The 11,465-nt window shown below is 41.2% G+C and overlaps 1 protein-coding gene across 1 annotated transcript; it reads right to left on the bottom strand.

The window, feature by feature from the left end:
* Positions 1–425: 425 nt before the first annotated feature.
* On the bottom strand, positions 426–10,910 carry LOC117393642 (uncharacterized). The gene is made up of 15 exons (XM_055232487.1): positions 10,841–10,910; positions 10,683–10,766; positions 10,499–10,608; positions 10,236–10,425; positions 10,031–10,152; positions 9,850–9,943; positions 9,698–9,765; positions 9,342–9,599; positions 9,195–9,254; positions 8,999–9,118; positions 8,827–8,883; positions 8,670–8,750; positions 8,493–8,564; positions 6,749–8,386; positions 426–5,983 (listed from the first exon to the last, which is right to left on the bottom strand). The coding sequence occupies exons 1-15, from the start codon at positions 10,908–10,910 to the stop codon at positions 875–877; spliced, it is 8,133 nt and encodes a 2,710-aa protein (XP_055088462.1). The 3' UTR covers positions 426–874.
* Positions 10,911–11,465: the final 555 nt, after the last annotated feature.

The raw sequence follows: 11,465 nt of genomic DNA, 5'->3' as shown, positions 1-11,465 counted from the left end.
CCCCGGTCTCCCACGTGACAGGCACGGATACTCACCACTATACTAATGGAGTAAGACAGGGATCTGAAATGTGAAAAATCTATGTTAATTATGCCTTTAAAAAAAGAATGATAAAAAAAATAAAAATAACAATAAAAACAGTGAAAGAAAAACAGAAAAAAAGAGATAATGTTGTGTTTTTAAGTAAGTGAAAAAAAAATAAATGAACGTAGATCATTTCAAAACTAGATGAAACGCCAGTGAAAAAAAATAAAATTAAAAAAAGCCAACAAAACACCAAGCTGCATAAAGCCAAAAAATAAGATAAGACAAACCTTTATTAGTATCAGAGTGGAGAAATTCCAGGAAGTGATTTGCTGCATCAGCAGGGAATCGAACCCCGGTCTCCCACGTGCCAGGCATGGATACTCACCACTATACTAATGGAGTAAGACAGGGACCTGAAATGTGAAAAATCTATGTTACTTATGCCTTTAAAAAAATAACAATAAAAAAAATAAAAATAACAAAACAGTGAAAGAAAAACAGAAAAACAAGGAAAAAAGAGATAATGTTGTGTTTTTAAGTAAATTTAAAAAAAAAAGAACGTACATAATTTCAAAAGTAGATGAAACGCCAGTGAAAAAAACAAAACAAAAAAATGGAAAAAAAAAACAAGCACCGCAGTGGAGAAATTTAAATACCCCTTCAAAAAAAAAGAAAAAGATAAAAAAAGAGATAATTGCCTGTTGTGTTTTTAAGTAAGTAAAAAAAATGACATAAAATAAAAGTAGATCGGAAGCTAGTCAAAAAGAGATGACACACAAAGCTGCATAAAAGCAAAAAAAAGGCCAAAAAAAGAAACTGAAAGGCTTAAAAAAAGGGAAATGTTATTTTAATTGGCTGTTGTGTTTTTATGCTTAAAACGACAAGCTATCCCTTCATGATCACTGAAGTAAGTTGGTACCACAATTGTGTCAACTTCAAACTGAGAGGACTTTAAGTACATGTGATCAATTAAAGTGCCTCTTTCTGTAGTGGGAGAGGCGACACATTGAACAAATCCCTTTTTTTGCATGAAATTGCAAAGACTGGAAGATTTCAATATGTCGTCATTAAAGTCCCCTACGATTGCGATGTGATTGTAATTTGAGTCAAGCCAATTCACCAGTGTGTTTAAATTTTGTTTGAATACAGTCATTGGGTATGATGTGGGGCGGTAAATGACAGCAATGAGAATGTCATGTTCAGTGAAATGTTTAGCCAAACATTCCAGATTAGTGTTTTGTAATGACACAGTGTCGTAGGAATAACCGTCTTGACAATAGATTCCAACTCCACCATGTAGCTGTGTGCGCAAATTGACCAGTGCAGGGTGACGGCTGCTTTGATATGCCAAACTGCGGGTTTGACTGTGGAAATGATATCCTGCAATGCTATTGGATTGGTGGTGTGAGCGTTCAGTGAGCCAAGTTTCTGTAACGGCAATGCAGTGGGGATGGAATTTCTGCATACATGACTGTAAGTCAGGCACATGTTGCGGAAGTCCTTGCACATTCATGAAAAACAAGTTGAAAACTTGTGTTTCATGTATGTCCAATGACGGCCCTGTGAACATGAAGGGAAGCATTGTGTCTAATGCCGGTCTGACCTTACTGTTGCAGTAGATTTTCTTTGGTTTGAATTTTTGAATGATGAGACCTTCTAAACTCCTGACACGGCTTAAGGCGACATAGGCTTGACCTGCTGTAAAAGTTTGGTCCAGACAGACCACAGCTGCATCAACAGTAAGACCTTGTACCTTGTGCACCGTGCAAGCCCATGCTAATTTAAGGGGGAACTGACGACGCTTTTCCCCCTTTTTATTAGCTTGATCTTCCACTGGCTCTATGCGTGTAGAACCAGTCAGGCCCGGTGGAGTGACAGTGCGGCTTCTTTTTTGTGCGCCAATTTTGTCGTCGTCAAATTGCACGTAAATAGCCAGTGGGAGCCTTCTGTTTGGTGGATTGTCTATGTGAGTGACGGTGCCACATATTCCATTCACCAGTCCGTCGGCTACATCCACGTTTTTAATCAGCATGACCCGTGCATTGACACCAACAGGCAATTCATCGAGTAGCGAGGTATGCTTTGTTTTAACAACCCCGTCTGTGAATTCAATGAGTTTGCCAGTTTTTTTACTGTAGCTGTAATCTTGAGCTGTGATGGTGATGTAATCTGGGCAGATGCGTTGGACCTGTTCAGAGTTGTGATACTGGACTTGCGTGTTAGTGGGGAAGATGTGTAGGGCAGTAGATGTTTGTCCTGTGACACGACTTCTTAAAATGGCTTCATCTTCTGGGAGCAGGGGCGTGTCTCTTGACCGGGTTCTTAGGCGATTGAGTAGATCAGCAAATGTGGTGTCTTGCTGTCTTACAACTGTTGTCAGCTCTGCAATGTGAAACAAATCTTGCCAAAGATTATAGCCAACTCGTGTGTCATACAAAGGTTTACCTTTAACTGGAGGTAATTGGTAAAAGTCTCCGACTGCAATAACGCTAACGTTTCCAAATGGGGAATCACCAGTTTGTTTGATCTGCCGTAATCTACCATGAATGTAAACCAGCAAGTTGTAGGAGACCATAGAAACCTCATCTATGATGAGAATGTGAACATCCTGGAACTGAACTCTCAGAGTATTGATTTTCTCTTCACCGAGTGGAACATAGGGGAGGCGGCAGTCCATGCCTATGCTAAATGAAGAGTGAATGGTTGCAGCCTTTAGATTATATGCTGCTATTCCAGTAGGTGCAGTTAGCAAAACGCTAACACCATCTGGAGTAGAGCATAAAGGTGCCAAAAGTCTTGTAGCTTCGTATTGTATTGCTCTAATGAGATGGCTTTTTCCAGTGCCTGCTCCGCCGGTAATGAATGTGTGTAGTGGCTCTGGGTTTTGATTATTAATTTTTTGCAAGCACCAGTGTCGAATTTGGGTGAAAATGGCCATCTGTTGTTCATTTAACGATCGGATTAAGTTTAAACCCTCTTGTCTAGTTAATGTTTTGGTTTTTTCAAATGGATTGATAGATGATTGGATACTGTCTGTTGGAATGGCCAATTCAGGAATTTCGACAAAGTCAGCATGGTCTTCCCCCGCCATCTCCACAACCTCTTCCTTATCTTCCATCCTTTCAAGTTGTTGTACTGGGCAGAGAGCAGACCATGCATCTTCCAGATTTGCATTGACGCTGACTTCATTACAAAGTGTTTCCAAGTCCTCAGTGTGTTTGTCAAATCTGTTTCTATTTGCATCAACCACAGATTTAACTGAACACACTGATCCATTGGAAAGAACAATGTGTCCGTGAGTGTAAAACTGTTCAAACGCAGTGAATGGAGGTGGCATGAGGTCGCTCTCTGCACGATAGGGGAGAAACAACTGTAAAATACTCTGATGGAACAGTTCTGGATGTTCAGTTTGAGAGAAGCGGGCATACCTAATCACTGCAGGTTGGGTACGAATGCGCTTTGTTATGGCACCCATAGAGTTTTGGAGCAGAATTGGGTTCCGGCTGGTTTGACCTTTGCACAACACACGATATTCGGACACAAAAACAGAAATGCACATGTCATTAAAAGTACTGTCATCTGGCCTATTGATATAACGGTCTGTTATGTTAGTCATCCAAATGTCCTCAGATGAACTGTTTTCAAGCTGTTTTATGGGTTTAGTAAGCCGGACTATGTTATCACCTGTAGGAATAAAAGACACTTTGCGGGAGAATTCTTTGAGATGCATTCCAGTGACTCGATAAGCAGCTTCCTGGGCTGACACCTCACGATTTTGTACATACACATTTCCCATTTTTTTCATAGCATCTTTAGCACTTTCATTGCCTTCTAATGCTTCCTTGTGTGCGTTTCCAAGCAGCAAGCCCACTTCTGTTTCACTTTTAGAGATGTATGTCACCATGTAAGCCGCACAAGCAAAACCATCAACGACATACTGGATATCAATATTAGCCGCCCAACAAAACAGCAGAAAACCGTTAAATTGATTGTTCCACATATCAGACAGTTCCCTTTTTAAAATAATACTGGTGTGGCCGTCTGAAACTTGAAAGGCTTCTTCATAAAGTTCCTGTGTGATGCCAAGTCGTGCAAACAGTTCTGCGTTGTCTTTGGGCGGGTCAATGACACTCAGCGCAGCCTCTTTCACGTCAGATATAATGCGATCTGCACGCTCTTTGGACATGCGATTTGGGTCATCTGGTGGACATACACAGAGTGCATCATCTTTTTTCAAATGGCATTTTGGACAAATGGGGGTTTGCCGTGCCCTTTTGATAAAAGTTCTCCGAGATGGTGGGCGTGGGAATTTAAATCTACAGACTGTCTTCTTTTTTCGACAACTTTTAGAGTGGTGTTTTGAGTGGGTCTGCAGAGTTTTCACCATTTCCGCCAGTTTGGGATCATTTTGTGGAACCTCACAGGTGACATATTTATCAATAAAAGTAGTGACTTCTTCATCGGTGTTTTCATCAATTCTAGGGGCATTTTCTACCCAGAAGAGAGCGTGTATGTGGGGGGAGCCTCTAGCCTGGAACTCAACCCGGCAAAAATAATCCACAATTTTTCCAATGGGATTAGCAGGGGACATGAGAATCAACTTCAAGAACCAATGCCATCTGTAGTCAAACATTTGAGCTGCAACCAGAGGGTTCTTCCTCAAAAGATTACACCGTTCAGCCCAGTTCAAATGTTCAACTGTCTGTGTTCTTCCATCCTGTATGAGAAGTGCTTCAATTAGATTTTCCCAGCGCAAGTCAGCAGCACTGAAAGAACAGAACCAAGTTGGAATTCCTAGCTGACGTATCATTGAAAAAACCTCACGCTTACATTGTTGCCAGTAAGCAGGTGAGCCAACGATTGGTGACAAAAACCGGAAACCACCATTAAACTGAACCACGTGTCTCAAAACGTTACCGTCACTGTCCTGAGCGTTACCTCTTGTAATGCCATCAAATTGTCCTTTGCGTGTTGCAATGGAGACACAATTAATGACATTATATAAGATCAACGTGTTATCTGCATAAAACAGATATTCTATATTGTTTGCACATCTCGTGTCAGCGTTCAAAAGGCGTAATTTGAAATATTTGGATAAAGTGAGTGGAAATTTTCTCGGGGTATGAAATGTATTTGTGCCAGTCACAAAAATGGCGGGAAAACATTTGGCCTCGTTTGTATGGTCATGGAGTTTGCTCACTGGGTTGTTTCCTTCAGCCGGAGCAACACTAACGACATTATCAAGATACTGGTCCAGCGTCTCCTGACCCAGGTCTAGTGGCATAGAGCATGTGTCATTGTAGACACCATGCTGCTGGTTCTCATACAGATGTTCAGCTTCTATGGGGTCTTGTGGCCGTGGATCGGTATGTTCAGCAGTGACTTCATTTGTGTCTTGTTGTTCTTGTTGTTCCTCAGGCTCCTCTCTGCTAAAATCATTGATCCAGTCTTGATTGAACTCGATGTCTTCATAGTGAATGTTAATTTGTTTAAGGCACGCCAAAGCTTCTGTCACATTTTGAGTGTTTGCAAACTGATACTCATAATGACCTTTATAAGACATTTTGCGTTTCAGTTTGACTTGCACCAGGCCAGGGGAGCCCGTTCGGGGCAACAATTTGTCACAGGTCTCTGTAACCCTACTTTGAACGCACACCACGGGACCTCGAATGCCTCGCTGTTTTGTTTTAGGCAATGTCATGTATTTACAAAACATAATGTTTGGTGAAATAAGATGAGTTTCTATACTGTTTAATCGTGTAAGTTCCTCAGGTACTGGGGGGAGTTCCAAATTGTTAGCTGCACACTCAGCCGGGATGGTACCTCGAATCAATTTACTGTTACAGGTGTGGCATATGTTTAGCTTTCCTCTATACACAGACATGTTACATGGCTTAGGGCAAGTCATGTCACATGTGTGTACATATTTATCAGAAATGCAAAAATCGAGATCTGACTGTGACATGTTCACATAATGTGACCTTTTGCAAGCCAAAACACCAGTTTGGAAGAAGCGTTTGTGGCACACACAACACACAAACTGTGGTCCATATTTGATCTTGCCTGAAAACATTTGCCTAACATGCTTCAAAATGTTGGATTTTTCCTTCCGTTGTTGTTTTCTGCTGAGGCTTCTGGATACAACATGTAGCTTGTGTTCAGGGTCGCTATATTTGTGTTTACTTAAATTTTTGCGTTTGTTCCGATAGTTTTCATCTGTTGCATATTTGTGGACACTAGTAGCTTTCTTGAGTTCCCGATGGTCCGAATTGGTTGAATATTTCTGACGGCTTAAATTCTTCAAATTTTGTCTGTGGATTTCATTTGTTTTATACTTATCAATGCTTTGTTTTTGAACAATTTGTCTGTGGCTTTCATCTGTCTTATACTTATGGATGCTTTTATTTTTAACAATTTGTCTGTGGCTTTCATTTGTTTTATACTTATGAATACTTCTCTGTTGCACATTATGACGATGGGCTGTGTTTTCATGGTACTTAATGACACTTTGTGATTGTAACTGTTGTCTATATGTTACATTTTCAGCATATTTTTTCATGCCAGCTTCTCTGAGTTTTTGTTGGTATTTTGGAGTGTTATGATATTTAGTTAAAACTTGCTTTATTTTCTTATTGCGTTCAAATTGGTCTGATTGATATTTAGCTTTTTTCTGCATGTTTTTCTTCGCTAAGATATATTTTGAGGATGTGGCTTGACATACATCAGAGTTACTCTCCCTGGTAGCTGTCTTTAGACATCGAGTTTTGTATGGTCTGACATTAACATTATCTTTACACAAGTTATAGCAACCCTGTCCATCAGCCAGAGAAACACAGATGACAGTTTCATAGTGATTTTCATTACAATGTTCCAAATAAATTGCAGCATCTGACAACTGTTGAGTGTTAGAACTATACCTAATCCAACGATTACTTGTGTAAGTATAGACACTGACACCCAAATAATCAGCCATTGCTTGAATTTCAGTTTGAGTAGCCCAAGTGTGAATTTTGTTCATCTTTGTGTTCTCAATGTATTCTTGAACAGATGAATATCCTTCAAATAAACCTGTGTATATGTGAGGATATTTTTTGAGCTGTTTCACTGCTGCGACCCTAAATTTTCTGTGATTTTTTTGTGTGCCACAAACTGCTTGGGAAATTGCACGGAAAAAACAGTTACCATCACCAACAATACTCTCATTTTTGCATGGATTGCCCAACAAACCAACAATGTCAATTGGAGGATAATCACTTTTTTCAAAGTCTATGTTCAATTTGTCACACAATTGTCTACAGACTTGTTCAGTCAAAGGTTTGAAGTGCAGGGCTGTGGTGGTCTCTCCAATAAACTGCACATCCAAATCCAATAGAGGAGCATCTGGCATGGAATGAGTAGTGGTGAAGTTAGCAGTTACACCTTGAATTTCAAAGTCCTTCTTCTTAAAACTTTTAGCCAATGAGCAAATGTGAATATATAAATCTTCCAAGCAACCAAAATATGCCACAATGCTTTTACCGTCAGGATGAATTAAACCAGTGGGAGAACGGGAATGAGAATCAACCACAGCATAGCAACCATTATTAGCAATAATTGCACAGGTGTTACAACCAACTGTGAGGAGGCAAGAATCATTCTGTGAAACAATCTTGCTCAAACCATCTCTTAAGTTAAATAATACACCATCTCGGATGAATTTACTATCATTGACATTGACATTTCCACTAACTGCATCCCCAAATGTAAATGTAAAGTGGTGGTCATCAACAATGTATTGTTTTGGCAAATCACCAACACACATAAAGTCATCTTTATCTGGATTATGGCACTGTGCGTACATTTGATCACCCAAATGAAGCACATTATCCAAATCAAATTGTTTCCATGTGAAAACATTTTTACGTTTATGTTGAGAAATGGCAACTAAAGCAATGGGCATGCACTGTTTCCCAGGGCACAACAGAGAGGACACCCCCTGATGAAAAGACCCCCGTATGTTGTTTGGGACAGGAAGAGATTGCGTATTTGATATAGCAATACAAGAAGCAGGAGGACATTGAACAGAAAGCATTTCTTCATCTGTGATCTCAGAGGTACTGTCAGGTTGACTACTAGCAACAGTGATTATTGCAGCATTAGTAACTTTACATGTCCTGCCATCGTGACTGTCGGCTACAGAAAGCATTTCAGCGTCAGTTACTTCTAATGAAAACTGAGCAACACCAGAGGCACGGCGGCCATCAGCAACAACTTGTGAAGCAAGACGACCATCAATAGCATAGCATGACTTAACTTTGTTGTCTTCATCAGAGCTTGCCTGGTGTTCTTGTGGGTTGCCCGGGGATGTCGTCTCTGGCACCTGAATGGGCAGAAAAGAGAAGACATGATTATTATATTGCTTAATTATGATATCAATTTATATGTCTTTACATCAGCGTGATAAGAGTGGTAAATGATTTACTTACCATGTGCAAGGTTGCACTTTGCTGCTCCCCTGCTGGCCGTGGAAGATGTGGGAACACCTCCAAGTCATGCAGCTGTATGAACACCAGACAAATGTATTACAATCAGCTCTGCATTTGATGAAATTCAATGCAATTGGAAAAAAAAAAAAAAAAAAAAAGACAACTAAAACAACAAACCTCCAAAGAAGATGTGGAGCTTTCAGAGGAACTTCTTGCATGCCTCCTGTAGCTCCTCTCGTCGACCGCCTCGTCGACCCTCTACATACAGAAACGCGAGTTAATATAGTAAAGACATGATGATTAATACAAATATTGCAAGCACATGTCAACCAACCTGTCTCTTCACGCGACGCTTCTTGTTCTTGGTCTTTGCACGCTTGAGAGAAGAAGTCTAAACACAAAGAAACACCATATTATTTTACATTTCTATGCAATACTGCCCAATATTATCCCTGAATCATTACTATCTCCTCTTACTAGTACATCTGTTAACAAGTTGAAATTACCTTTTCTGTTGCCGGGCATGATGTAGGTTTGTCACCGCTGGACAGACAAATGTTCTCCATCTCTACGGCCATGGCAGGGCTGAAGAGAACGGGTGACAGTGGGATGCCAACCTCGGTGACCTTCAAGGATAAATAGTAGATATGTTAATAATCATGAATTTTTGATTCCGACATGTTATAAAGGAAATATACAAACCTGTTCTGCAGTCTCAGGTGAACATGGTCTAAAAGGTGCGAACTCCCCAGATGGCAACTTCTGGTAACAACAAAACATAACACATGTTATTCATACAATAAAGGCGTCTATGTTAAATTGATGTATGTAGATGACATTGTTCCTTACCCTGCGAAAGCTTACAGATCCTTCAGGGCTGACGTCACGTACAAGGCGTGTGCGCTGCCTGGTGGAAGCTCTGCGAGGGGCTGCGGCGGGGACTGGAGGAGACACAGGCGCGGGAGGTGCGGGACGACGGCGGGGCTTGGCGTAGGTGGGAGATGGCAGCTTGGGGGGGCTGGGAGGAGACCGCTCGAACTCGTGAGTGCATGCGTCCAGCAGCTGCTCGACAAGAATGCAGAGGCCATGGTCATCACTGAGATGGGTCTGAAGCAGGAAAAAGAAAAAAAAAAAATGTTATCTACAGCATATATACATATATGGATGAAATCAAAATGAAAGTAAAACTGTATCATTGCCCTTACCCCATCTGTAGCCCACAGCTTGGTGTCACTCATGGAGAAATGGTGTGCAAGTAGGTGGTACGTGACTCCTGTAGGAATATAAATGAAATGTCCATTAAAAAGAAGCTTGTTGAACAGCGTATTACAAAAAAACAACATGTGCATTTACTTACCGGCTGTCGCTGCTACCCTGTGGTATTCCTGCCCAAGAGCTGTCTGATACTCGTCGTTGAAAGACAGACGAGGCGGGAAATCGATAACACACACCTGAGAACACATTGAAATGATATAAATATATTGGACATAAATGTATTAGAAATGTGTCAGTGCAACAAATTATCACAACATGTTTACCTTTCCGCACTTCTCCTTGGCAGATGCCAGTAGGTTCTTGAAGGTCCTGGCTGCCTCATCAATAGGGGTGATGTGGTCACGGGGCATGTTGGACGGCGCCAGAAGGCACAACAGGTCAGGCTCTAAAACAACAAAGTTGTACACATTAAAAGGAGAAGTTATATTGGGCTGAGACAAATCTTAACATCTTCTGCAGTCTACATACCGTAGTCGTCGTCTTTCATGTGCTTGTGATCCTCCCTCATTTTCACGTAATCAGCTCCAAGCTCCATCTGCAGCTGTGATGCAGTCGCCCCAGGAGTGCAGGAGAAGCCGAAAGTGAAGCTGTCCTCTGGCAAGTGCACTCTCTTGTCCACGATGGAGCTAAGATGAGAGTCCCCAGCAAACAGGACCAACTGGAAAAACAAGTCACATTTTAGTATACATGCATGAACATACACATGTGACAAGTGGGGAAAAAACATTTACCTTCTTGCTGGGGCTCTTTCTGGGCAGGAAGAAGTAGTGGCGCTTCTTGGTAACTCCTTCGCCCCACTCCTTTGCACGACCCGGCGTAGCACGGGACCCAGTGCCCCGTCCTAAATGACAAAACAATTTCAATTACATACTGATCCAAACACTCAACTATAGAGTAATGACAGATAACACTTACGTCCGTTGCTGTCACGCGCAACGTACTCAGGATGGCGGCGTTCGTAGCTCTCACCCTGCGCATGACAGTGGCCAGTGCCCGCTCCTGAAAGACAAAACAAATTCAATTACATATGGTTCCAAACACTGAAATATAGAGTAATGAGAGATAACACTTACGTGTCTTGCTCTCAAGCTGAGCAGCTCTGCGGTGCTGAGCAGCAACAGACTTGCGCAAAGGCCTCGGCATCTGAAAATTATAAGAAATGTATTATATCTATCTGTAAGTGCTAATACTTACACATTTGAAGTTACAATTTGGAAAGCCATAAGTAAGATTTGGACAGCGATGAGTAAAGTTTCACTGCTAATGTACTGACTAGAACATAAAAACATTATATGATTACATGTGACAAAGCAGCACACAGAGAAGGAAAACAGCAGCACATAGACAATAAAGATCAGAAGCACACAGACAAGAAATAAGATTTGGTTACAGTGTTTCTGGACTAAAGACCCCCCCCCCCCCACCCCCCCCATACACACACACACCCAGTACTGTCGCTCTCTCATGCACGCACACACACACGCACACACGCTCACACCCATGGAACATTTCAGTGTTAAGGCAAGTATATGTTCAAGTTAAATAATCAGTGAAGTAAAATTAGCATAAGTATACAATTAAGTATAATATGAGACATAATGACAGAAAATAGTTCTTACCTTCTTTGCAGATACACAAATTCAGTAGAATGTGTTTCTTCTCAGAAGATGCCCAAAATCACGAATGGGAGAAAAGATA

This window comes from Periophthalmus magnuspinnatus, unplaced genomic scaffold (genome assembly GCF_009829125.3).
Source record: "Periophthalmus magnuspinnatus isolate fPerMag1 unplaced genomic scaffold, fPerMag1.2.pri scaffold_67_arrow_ctg1, whole genome shotgun sequence".
Lineage (NCBI taxonomy): Eukaryota > Metazoa > Chordata > Actinopteri > Gobiiformes > Gobiidae > Periophthalmus > Periophthalmus magnuspinnatus.
Note: the sequence above shows the minus strand (reverse complement) of the source record. Positions and strands in the feature narration are given on the sequence as shown.

Bases quoted from the DNA above. Each gene is read 5' to 3' on its own strand.
- LOC117393642 (XM_055232487.1), bottom strand. From the start codon at position 10,910: ATGCCGAGGCCTTTGCGCAAGTCTGTTGCTGCTCAGCACCGCAGAGCT. The intron at 9,600-9,697 runs GTAAGGGCAATG...TTCCTGCTTCAG, and splicing joins AGCTGTGGGCTACAGATGGG to ACCCATCTCAGTGATGACCA. The intron at 8,751-8,826 runs GTTGGTTGACAT...TTCTGTATGTAG, and splicing joins AGCGTCGCGTGAAGAGACAG to AGGGTCGACGAGGCGGTCGA.